The 12,155-nt window shown below is 37.3% G+C and overlaps 1 protein-coding gene across 7 annotated transcripts in view; it reads right to left on the bottom strand.

Annotated features, from left to right (window-relative positions):
- Nucleotides 1–89: 89 nt before the first annotated feature.
- Nucleotides 90–12,155, bottom strand: part of AKAP9 (A-kinase anchoring protein 9) — a 127,939-nt gene continuing 115,873 nt past the window's right edge. For 5 of the 7 annotated variants that reach the window (XM_081345585.1, XM_081345583.1, XM_081345586.1 and 2 more), the window contains 6 exons: nucleotides 11,290–11,490; nucleotides 9,602–9,834; nucleotides 9,030–9,115; nucleotides 6,770–6,893; nucleotides 1,113–1,252; nucleotides 90–628 (listed from right to left, as the gene is read on the bottom strand). In XM_081345585.1, the coding sequence (XP_081201711.1) occupies nucleotides 585–628; nucleotides 1,113–1,252; nucleotides 6,770–6,893; nucleotides 9,030–9,115; nucleotides 9,602–9,834; nucleotides 11,290–11,490 (828 nt within the window). In that variant the 3' untranslated portion in view covers nucleotides 90–584. Of the gene's footprint in view, nucleotides 629–1,112; nucleotides 1,253–6,769; nucleotides 6,894–9,029; nucleotides 9,116–9,601; nucleotides 9,835–11,289; nucleotides 11,491–12,155 lie in introns of those variants that run through there. The other 2 variants (XR_014028655.1, XR_014028654.1) reach the window with 2 other exon arrangements.

The following is a 12,155-nucleotide window of genomic DNA, read 5'->3' as shown; positions in this document are numbered from 1 at the left end:
CAAATAATTATTTTCAAGCTTTTAAAACTACATTTTTATTATTTAAAATCAGAACACAAAAGCCTATTTAAAATAGTTTCAGACACATATTAAAATGATGAAATCAGCTTTATTTCAGCACTTTGACAAAATAACCAGAAATTCCAAAAGTTCTACCTGTACAAAAATAGGTCTCTAGAAGTGATATTTCTCTCTGCGATGCACTAGCAAATAGAATAAAATTGTGAAAAGTCTTTCACTTAGACCTTGTTGGGGAAAATGTTGTGCTCCTATGCATTCAGTAATCTCAATACTTAAAAACGTTTCACCCTCTCACCCATTTGATAAATACACACTTTAATAATTTAAGTGTTTAAATTAGCATTCCACAAATATACATGAGATTTAATAATCAGGCTCAAACAACCATAAAGAGTGCCTATATACATAAGTTCTAATCTTTGTGTGGTATTAGCAAGGTGAGCTGCATACAATCATTTACTGTGTTCATGTTGGTCCCACAACGTACAAAAGCACAGCAGCCAAATAATTTGCAGAAGGCATTTCATTTGATGTTACTATCGGTGGCAAAAATATTTCAAAGATTATCTTCGGAGAGCAGAATGCAGCTGAGTTTGTGAAGCAGATGCTGTGGGGCAAAAAGACAAATATTCAGAATCTTGTATGATCAACATAACCAGCGAAAGCAGCAATACAGGATCACTATTTAGCCTAACATTTCTGTTGCTAAGTAAGACAGTTAAGTTTGCCCTATTTTATGACCTTTCTTGCCATAGTTATGAACTGAATCACTGCAGTTGAAGTAGTAACATGGTTATTAAGTGAATCTGGCTTCCCTATTGACTTTGCTTGCCAGAAGGTCTTAAAAGGTGATCACATGACTGGGATACTGCAACCATCATAACATGAATCAGTTGCCAAGCTTCCAAATTTTGATCACATGACCATGCGGAAGCAGCAACGGTTGTAAATGTGAAAAATGAACAAGTCACTTTTTTCAGTCCCGTTGTAACCCTAAATAAACTGCTGTAAGTCAAGGACTACAGGTACTATAGTAGAACAACGTGAGTCATAGACCAGGAAACAGCAACTAAAAGAACAATGATATCTACCTGGCTGTACGTTGCCAAGTCGTCTCTGTAGGGACTCCAGACGATTAATATAATCTGTTAAAGCTCTATCAGGATCATAATTCTGCAGCTGAGAACATGCAAGGGAAACTGGGCTGAAATCAGTATGGATGCCCTGAAACCTTAGATATAAAATAAAAACAGATAAAAATGTTAATGAAACAAGAGTGTTGTAAAATAACTGGAAGTTTACCAATACTGAAAATAACCCAATTTCCTAGATATTAGGAAAGTAAATATATTGTATACTGTAATGCTCTGAAGTCACATAATCTATCAATTTAAACCTACCAGGTATTTTTCCTGTCTATTAACTTTAAACAAACCCTTAGTTGGCATCACTGACATGCATATTTAAAAAGCGCTTTGCAATTAAAGATTCAATGAAGGAAATGGAGGCAGGTTACTTTAAAAAGTAGTCTACAATTATTTCATTTGCACTTGATATACATATTATTTGAAGTTCTTCAATCTACTTGCTGAATAGCCACAGAGATTTTCAACTGATAAATATACTAACAAGGTAAAAGTTTTCCTGCCACTCGTGTCTAACTAAGGCATGGTGCTTACCTCTATTTCTTGGCTGATGTAGCCAGTATTGTCCAAAGATAATTTTGGTGGTCATCTGGCCAGCATGGCGATACACCAAAGGGACATAGAATGTTGTTTCCTTCCCACTGAAGTGGTACCTATTAATCTACTTGAATTTGCATGCTTTTAAACTGCTAAGTGGGAAGGAACTGGGGCAAATCATGGGAACTTATCCCATTGTGTCCCTTCATGGATTACTGCCTTGTCATGGCGAAGGGGCTTGCGTAATTCAATGAAGCTATGAGCTATGCCGTGCAGGGCCACCCAAGTCAGACAGGTCATAGCAGAGAGTTCTGACAAAACATGATCCACTGAAAAAGGAAATGGCAACCCACTCCAGTATCTTTGCCATGAAAACCCCATGGACAGTACCAAAAGGAAAAAAAGATATGACGCTGGAAGATGAGCCCCTCAGGTCGGAAGGCGTCCAATATGCTACTGGGGAAGAGCAGAGGGCTAGTACTAGTAGCGCCAGAAAGAATGAAGTGACTGGGCCAAAGCCAAAAGGATGCTCAGCTGTGGATGTATCTAGTGGTGAAAGAAAAGTCCGATGCTGTAAAGATTTTTTCTCCATAGGAACCTGGAATGTAAGATCCATGAATCAAGACAAGCTGGACGTGGTCAAACAAGAGATGACAATGCTGAACATCGACATCTTAGGAATCAGCGAACTAAAATGGACAGGAATGGGTGAATTTAATTCAGATGACCATCAGGTATACTACTGTGGTCAAGAATCCCTCAAAAGAAATGGAGTAGCCTTCATAGTCAATAAGAGTAGGAAAAGCAGACTTCCGGTGGCGACGCGACGCTGAAAGACAGCCGTTTTTGGGCTGCCCGCTCCGCAGCTGTGTTTTTCCATCGTAAACAGCGTCGATCAGCTGTTTAGATGGATTTGAAGCCCCCTCCTCAGGAGAAGAGGAGGGGGTGAGGCCCCAGGTAGGGGTTGAGCTCTCCGAGCCGCCTGAGCTGAGAGCTTGGGCGGCTGAAGGATGAGCCCCCCCGAAGCCTGGGTTGCTCCGAGCTGCGCAGTGCCTCTGCTCTGGGATTTTTGGAGCAGAGCCAGGCGTTAGCAACCACCCCTGCCAAAAGGAAATACTTTTGATTATCAAGATGCAGGCAGAGCGGTACAGGAGGTCAAGGTGAAGTGGACTCTTTATTTTTACTCTCTAGCTCAATGGATTTTATAGCTTTAAAGTGAAAGTGCGTAATAAGTGAAAGTGGGGGAAGATGGCGGCTAAAACTTCTAAAGCTCTTCGGAATGCGGGGTCTTCCCTGGTGCAAGAGACCTCATTGCAAGCTTTGCTTCCTCCTGCATCTCCCCCGGTATTGACGCTTAAGGATTTACAAGACGCTCTTGGAAAGCATGCACAATTGATGTCTGATATGATGGATGAAAAGTTGAAAAAGCTGGAGGAGAAAATGGAGGAGAAAATGGAGAAATTGGAGAAGAAGATGGAAGAGAAGCTGAGAGCAATGAGGGTGGACATCTTGTCTATGGTTGAATCCGTAGCTGAATGTGTGCTACAGCTGGATATAAAAGTGGAGGACCTCAGTCAAAAGAACTCTATATTAGAAGCAAAGGTATTAGAAAATGAAAATATAAGGGATAAAATGGACGAAGAATTGAGCCTTGTTCAGTATAATCAGATGCAGTATGCTATTAGAATTAGGGGTTTAAAGGAGAATGGTAAAGAAGATTTAAAGTAGCTGATTTCTGAGGCTCTGGAAGGGGTACTGGGCCAGTCAGCATCTGAAATTGAGGGAAATATGGACAAAGTTTTTCGTGTAAATTCATGGATTGCAAGACAGAGGAAGTTACCCAGAGATGTGGTGGTCTATTTTACAAAGAGAGTAATTAGAGATGAAGTCATTCAAGCTGCTTATGATACTAATTTGGTAGTGGCTGAGCAAGAAGTTTTGGTTTTAAAACAGATCCCTCCAAAGATCCTAAGGAGAAGGAAAGATTTTGCATTTCTAGTACAGGAACTTAAGAAACGTGATATTAAGTTTAGATGGGAGATTCCAGTTGGATTGGTGGCGACGCACGAAGGTAAAAGACATCGTTTGGTTATTGTGGCTCAGGCACGTGATTTTTATAGTAATGTGTTAAAAGCAACCCCCCTATCATTTTTGGAAGCTGCAAAAGGATACGGTGTGGGAAAGCTTCAAGATGTTGCAGATAGACAGACAGAGGACAATGGTGTTGGAGGGGATCAAGTCACAGTCTCATCGGTTGCTGCAGGAGGCCAGAAGATGACGCGTGCCGCCCTAAGAAGAGCGAGACGAGAGCAAGAGCAAGACCAGCAGAAAGTTATGGAATCTTCAAAGTGTGCTTACAGTGAAGATATGGGAGGAGAGCGGTCTAAAGAAGTTTTGGGGGTCATGACAGAGGTGCTCCAAAGGTTTTGGGGCGTTAAGATTGCTGATTAAATTTTTAGATTAGAATGTCAATGGAGTAAAATTATTATAGAGGAGAAAGAAAGTTTTTTTTTAATATTTTATACAATTTAAGATTGATGTTATTTGCTTGCTAGAAAAGTATATTAGGGTTATGGACTTAAAGTATGTGTTGAACTAAGAATGGGTATGTAAGCTCCTAATTAACAACAAGTTGTCTTAGAGATTGCCTAAATCTTTTTTTTTATATACTCTTTTTATTTGAACTTTTATTTGAACTTAAGGATGATTTGGAACTGCGAGACATTTGGCGTGATACATGCAAGAACTATTTTTGATCATAGTATAGTTTGGTCGGAGATTATTAAGATTAACAGAGATAGGCGCTTTTGGCGCGTAACTGAGAATTTGTTTGGAAATTAGAGAAAGGTGGGAGAATGCAAATAGCAGGTGAAAGTTTTTTTTTCTTTTCTTTTTTTTCTTTTGAAATTAATATGAATAAGGACTGGGATTAAGAAAATTTATTTTGAGTAAAGCTCTTTTTCTGTTTTCCTCTTTTTCTTTTCTACCTTATTTGTAATATTAATATTGTTTGTACTCATTTTATATGAGCTAGAGAGAGATAGAATTTATAGTTTATTGTTGATAACATAGGGGTGTTTATGTTTGTTTTTCGATTTTATGCCCTGTATTTAGCTCTGGGAAGTCGGGGGGGGAGGAGGGAGTGGGGGAGAGGGATAGGGAGGGTTGGATAGGGGTGGGGGAGGGGGGGATTAAAGTCAAAATGTATTGTAAAACTTTTTAAATAAAAAAAATAAATAAAAAAATAAACATGAGCTGCAAGAGAAGGGGGGAAAAAAAGAGTAGGAAAAGCAATACTGGGATACAATCCCCAAAATGACAGAATGATCTCAGTTCGAATCCAAGGCAAACCATTCAATATCACAGTAGTCCAAGTCTATGCCCCAACAACCGGTGCTGAAGAGGATGAAATTGACCGGTTCTATGAAGTCCTACAACAACTTATAGAACTAACACCAAAAAATGATGTCCTTATCATGGGGGATTGGAATGCTAAAGTAGGAAGCCAAAAGATAACCAGAATAACAGGAACGTTTGGCCTTGGAGTACAAAATAGATTTAAGGAATTAGATCTGATAGTGCCTAAAGAACTATGGATGGAGGTTCACAACATTGTACAAGAAGTAGCAAGTAAAACCATCCCAAAGAAAAAGAAATGCAAGAAAGCAAAATGGCTGTCTGAGGAAGCTTTGCAAATAGCTGAGGACAGGAGGGAAGCGAAAGGCAAGGGAGAAAAAGAAAAATACACCCAATTGAATGCAGAATTCCAAAGAAAAGCTAGAAGAGATAAGAATGCCTTCCTAAATGAACAGTGGTCATACGATGGTCATAGCAAACACTCTTTTCCAACAACCTAAGAGACGGCTCTACACATGGACATCACCAGACGGAACACAGAAATCAGATTGAATATGTGCTCTGCAGCCAAAGATGGAGAAGTTCTATATAGTCAGTAAAAACAAGACCAGGAGCTGACTGTGGCTCAGACCATGAGCTTCTCGTTGCAAAATTTAGACTTAAACTGAAGAAAGTAGGGGAAAGCACTAGGCCACTCAGGTATGAACTAAATCATATCCCTGATGAATATACAGTAGAGGTGACAAATAGATTTAAGGAATTAGATCTGATAGACAGAGTGCCTGAAGAACTATGGACGAAGGTTCGCAAGATTGTACAAAAGGTAGCAACTAAAACCATCCCAAAGAAAAAGAAATGCAAGAAAGCAAAATGACTGTCTGAGGAAGTTTTGCAAATAGCTGAGGAAAGGAGGGAAGCGAAAGGCAAAGAAAGAAAAAGAAAGATACACCCAATTGAATGCAGAATTCCAGAGAATAGCTAGAAGAGATAAGAATGCCTTTTTAAATGAACAGTGCAAAGAAATAGAAGAAAACAATAGAATAGGGAGGATCAGAGATCTCTTCAAGAAAATCGGAGAGATGAAGAGAACGTTTCATGCAAAAATGGGCACGATAAAGGACCAAAATGGCAGGGACCTAACAGAAGCAGAAAAGATTAAGAAGAGGTGGAAAAATTACACAGAAGAACAATACTAGAAGGAGCTTGACGTCCCTGATAATCCTTTTGCTAAGTTATATATTTCTATGAAGACTTCCCCAATCTTTTAATAAAGCAAAATAAGATAAAGTTGGAGAACTTTTTAGCATTCAAGAATTCTCCCACTATAAATTAATGGAATGGTAGAATATTTGGTGCAATCCAGCAGAGGCCTGAGATGTATATGGTACGTAATGGTTTCATAATATACTTGGGGAAAAAGATGCGCTTTTCAAGTTCAAGTTGCGACATTATTTCACAAAACAATAAAAACTACCACTGAATACTATGATGAGTTGCAAAGATTCACATTAAAACATTTCTAGCATTCAGTTTCCAGAGTCATCAAGTATGTGTATCTGGAGAGCTAATAAAATAATAATCATGATCAAACAATAATTGTTTTGTCAACAGCATTTCATATTCAGAAGGTGCATATATATGCTCTAGCAACCCAATCTTTGAAATGCAGGCAATATATCAATATAAATGCAGCATATATCAATATTTACCTATGCTGATAAGAAAAAGGAGATCTGAGAGATTCCAGCTCTGATCTGGATCTATAAGAAGCAGCTCTGTGTTCTCCACAGAGTTCCAGACTACCAGAAAATGAATCAGACCGTAACTCGTTACCTACACAAAATACAAAAATAAGCTTATTTTAGAACTCAGGCAGTTTTCTTTAACATTTGGCAGACTGAGTCATAAACTATACTGCCTTCATGTATGATGAAGCCATGAAAAGTTTAAGGACACCAGTAAAATATGCATTTGATTAAATAACCAACAACTGAAAGCAGAATTGAAGTGCAATATTGAGGCTTTTCTTTGGCTTAAGAGCCTATAAACAGTCTGAGAACTTTTCAAAATTTTTTTGAGAAAGCTTTTGGCATAGTTACAAGAATGAGAGTACAAGATTTTGTTAAGTTATGCCTCCAATGATTACTACTGTTAGCCAAATGTGTTTTGAAATTTCTTTAGTATTCTGGAAAGAATAAACATAGATAATTTTTAAACCAAGTAGCAACAGATATCTTTTTTACAACCATACAATATAGAACAATAAATATAAAATTCAATTAAAATTAATTAAAACTGAGTCTTAAATGCTTGCTATTTCCTGGTGAAATTACTTCTGGGTAATACCATATGAAACAAGGAATATGTAGTTATATTTCACTCTTCTTGTTCAGAAGACATCTAAAACTGAACCTTACAAAAGATATCATGTTCTTATATACAGGTAGTCCTTGACATATGACCACAATTGAGCCCAAAGTTTCTGTTGCCAAGTGAGACATTTGTTAAGTGAATTTTGCCCCGTTTTACGAACTCTCTTGCCATAGCTGTTAAGTGAATCACTGTAGCTGTTAGCTTAGTAACATGGTTGTTAGGTGAATCTGACTTTCCATTGACTTTGCTTGATGGAAGGTCACAAAAAGTGATCACATGACACCAGGACACTGCAACTGTCATAAATACATGCTAGTTGCCAAGCATCTGAATTTTGATCACATGATCAGGGTGCTACTGCAATGGTCATAAGCATGAAAAACAGTCATGTCACTTTTTTCAATGCCATTCTAACTTCGAACAGTCACTAAACAAACTGTTGTAAGTTGAGGACTATCTGTACTGAAACTGAATGCCCACAGCCAAATGCTAATTGCCCGATGTATGCATTGTTTAGATATTTAAGTATTTCTGTTAATTCTCTAATAATCCTTAGGAAGTATCTATTAGATTGTGCTAAGTTAAGTTATACGTGGAACAAGGTAACAAACATTTCCACAAAATTCTTAAGAGAAGTAACACAAATTTATAAGGATCTACATTATTTAAACAGGAAGGAAGGGTGTTAACTTTTGCCTTCATGATAGTTGGTGATCAGCTGTAGGCACCCCCTCTATAAAACATGTATGCAATACATATTATATAATATTTGTTGTTAAGTTCAGTTCTAGATCTGCTTTGCCACTGCCGGGGGGGGGGCGAAAGCCCTAATAAGCAGGCATATACATAGAATGAAGGCTATTGCTAACCACATTGATTTGTGCTTTAAATTGTAAGCCACCCTGAGTCTTCGGAGAAGGGCGGGATATAAATGGGATTAAAAAAAAATATTCACTGCCTCACATGTTGTTATTCTCATCATTTCACCAAAGTTGTTCAAAAAATTGTTGCAGGGCTTTATTTTTGTTTTTCTGTACAAGGCAATTAATAAATTGACCAAAGCTCAGTTTATAATGGAACTTATAATCATGGAGATGTAAAGGGTCATTTAAGTTATCAAAATCCAAAACCAGGTTCAATATAAAAATCTAAATTATAAGATCCCAGATTGATGGCTGCCACATCACCTCTCTTTAAATCTATTATTCTGTTTCTGGAATGAGATCCAACAGATCTCAACCATTTTCTTCGTGACACTGCTATTTTAATCTCCAAGCCTAAATATTCCTAGCTTTTCTGATCTCTCTTCAAAGAGATTTAAAAAATGCTTGTTTCAAAAGAAGAATATCATTTTATTCTCTTCTCTCAAAAAGTTATTACAATATAATTGGCACTACAGTCAATTATAATGTTATGTGATGAGATTCAACAGATGAAAACCAGTTACTTAAAAAAAAGTTTATACTATTGCATTCTATATATTGCGCACATACTTTTCACTGGATGACAAAATTTTGGGAAGAAGAAGGAAGAAAGGCAGAAGGTAGACACATAATTCTCTATATTGTAAGGTCTGAGTTCAATTGAAATATTTACCTGTGTTATGGCTATAACCATCTCTGTTGATGCCAATTAAATGATAACCAGTAACTCGTTTCCACCTTCGAACTAGGAACTTCATTCTGCATTTATAATAAAGGGAAATATGTTGTAATATTTAGGAAATCTGATATGAAAAATTGAATCAATCCAAATAAATAACACTTTTCATGTCCATATATGAGAAATTATTGCTAGATAATCAATTTCTTAATTTACTATCTCCCTACTTGCTTTCTAAATATTATCTATGTACTTTGGATAATAGTTTCCTAGATAGAATGCTTAGTATTTACTTAAGTACCTTGTTTTCACCTTTTTATCACTTTATATATAGAACCAGCTTGATGAAGGGGTTTTAGCTTTTAATATTGTTTTAATTGTTGGGCTTAAGTAATTTAATCTATTTTAATTTATACTATTTTTATATTGTATTTTATGCTGCCCTGTAAACCACCCTGAGTCCTTCGGGAATAGAGCGGTATAAAAATGTAATTAAATAAAAAATTAAATAAAATAAATATATCATGTTTCTTATTAAAGAAAGAATTGAATCTTTTATGTCTTACCTTGAAATTGCAATCAACACTCTAACAGCTGAGCGAAAACGTGTAAAACTTTTTGAATGATGTGTAATGACCTCCAGTTGAGTGTAGGAAGGCTGCCCGCCCATTCTTGCAATAAGAGTTAAAGTGGCTTCTTCACACTCCTGAAACCCACCCAGTAAGAGCAGCAAATATTTCTTCTGATAAATGAGAGCCTTCCGGAAGCTCTCTGCTCTCAGGTATCTTCCATAAACTCTCTAGAATATAAATTAAATAAGTGAGAATTACACATTGTGAAGTGTTACATGCAATCATGCAGTGGAACAATTTGCCTCCAGAAGCTGTGAATGCTCCAACACTGGAAATCTTTAAGAAGAGATTAGACAGTCATTTGTCTGAAATGGTATAGGGTTTCCTGCCTGAGCAGGGGGTTGGACTAGAAGACTTCCAAATTCCCTAACCTTATTATTGTTGTTGTTGTTGTTGTTGTTGTTGTTATTAAATAAAAACTTTCAGTCTTGTGAAAAAAGACTAGTTAAATTGCTATATTTATGGCATTCAGTCCACTTTATCATCTAATAAATAATAGATTTAAGGTGCTGGTACTTACCTTTAAAGCCCTACATGGCTTAGGCCCGGGATACTTGCAGGACCATCTGCTACCGGGAACGAATTCCCATCGCCCAGTACGCTCACACAGAGAAGGCCTCCTCAGGGTACCGTCGGCTAGACAATGTCGACTGGCGAACCCCAGGGGGAGGGCCTTCTCTGTGGGAGCGCCAGTCCTATGGAATCAGCTCCCCCCTGAGCTTCGGATGGCCCAAGATCTCCAGTCCTTTCGCCGCAGCCTCAAAACACTCCTTTTCCACCTGGCTGACCTGGACTGACAGGCATTTTAATTATGTTTACAATTTTTAATTTATTTTTAATTTTTAATTTGAATTTATTGCACAGATGACTTTAATTTTAATTTTATCTTAATTTCTGTACTTATTATATGTTATTGTTGTTAGCCGCCCTGAGTCCTTCGGGAGATAGGGCGGGATATAAGTCCCATTAATAAATAAATAAATAAATAAATAATAAAGCAAACTGAGACTGACGATAATTTATGTTCTTAAACTACCATTCTTCTGAGTTGCTATCTTTAGTAATACAGTATGGATAGATGAAGTTTCCAATTATAAGTGGGCAAACACTTCCTTCTGAAAATCAGCCAGTTATGGGAAGTTGATTTCTCCTTCAATTTCTCCTTCATATATTTGGGCAAGGGATTTAACTCTGGTCTCCCTGTTGTGGGCTACACAACATCTTTTATTGATGTAGTCATATCACCACGATGAACAAGATAAAGAACTTTCAGGCCATTTTATACTAGATTTTGAAAGGAATGAAAATGACAACGTTTCCCATTTTTAAAATCTTCAAAATCCCAGTTGAGTAAAAAAGATGTCACCAAAGCTCAAGCATTTTACTACCCAGATTGGGAGGTCCTATGAGAACTATTGGCACCTATATATGTTTGTGGGACTGTCACCCTTCCTTAATTAAAAAAAAAGATAGGGAATGTTTTGCAGCTAAACTGAGGCAAATAAGGGTGCCACATTTCAGGCTTGGATCATTTTGATTTCAGATTGCCATAAAAAGCAAATCAGTGTGCAATGTCTAATGATAGAAAAGGTCCAATAAGTTATTAAGAAAAAGCTTTTCACCTTTAAAGCAGCATTTTCAGAATCTGATCCCAGTTCTCTCAAGAAAGCCTCATTTCTTAATTCTGCTTTCAGTTTGGCCAGTTCGACTTCCGCCTGCTTCAGGGACTGTTGAAGACTTAATTTCTCTTTATGCCAGATTTCTTTTTCAGAAGCAATCAGTGCATCAACATTTCTTCCATCATGTAGTGACTGTCTAAAAGTCTTATGAAATTTCAAAAGAAACAAATTAATTAGTAACTATAACCTATTCCTTGTTACTAAGAGAAAATAACAAATGTAATGTATACAGCCAAACAATGTACAATAGCCAAGAAAGCAATTATAGAAAGGTATTGGTGGTTCAATCTGGCATTGTTTATCACTGGTTGAATACATATGCAAATAAGTGCTAGGAATTATTATCCTCAAGAACTGTGGGAAAACCTTAATGCTGAACTCTACAACTTAAACATATTTGCCTCTTATATATAATATGTGGATACAATATAAGGCAAGCCTAGTAATATGTTGTGCTCATCTACCCATTATGCTTTTGCAGATTGATATTACTTATAAGTAGTCCTTGAGTTACAAATGTAATGGAGCCTGCCCATTCCATTTGTAACTTGAAAATTCATGGAAGTGAATCTCGCACCTCAAACGAGATCACTCCCTGCTCGTTAAGTGCACATGAGGTATCTCAGGATGGGGAAGGCCATAGGGGGCCTAGTGATGGAACAGGCCCCCAAGGCCTCCCTGACCTACTAAGATACCTCATGCTTCCCCCTCCCTTCTTGCCACACTGGACTCACTTACCTTGAAAAGATCTGTCATCTCTCTGCCATCATTCCTGCTTTTGAGGGACAGGAGAGTCGATGAAAGCTTCT

This window comes from Vipera berus (assembly GCF_964194415.1).
Source record: "Vipera berus genome assembly, chromosome: Z".
NCBI lineage: Eukaryota > Metazoa > Chordata > Lepidosauria > Squamata > Viperidae > Vipera > Vipera berus.
Note: the sequence above shows the minus strand (reverse complement) of the source record. Positions and strands in the feature narration are given on the sequence as shown.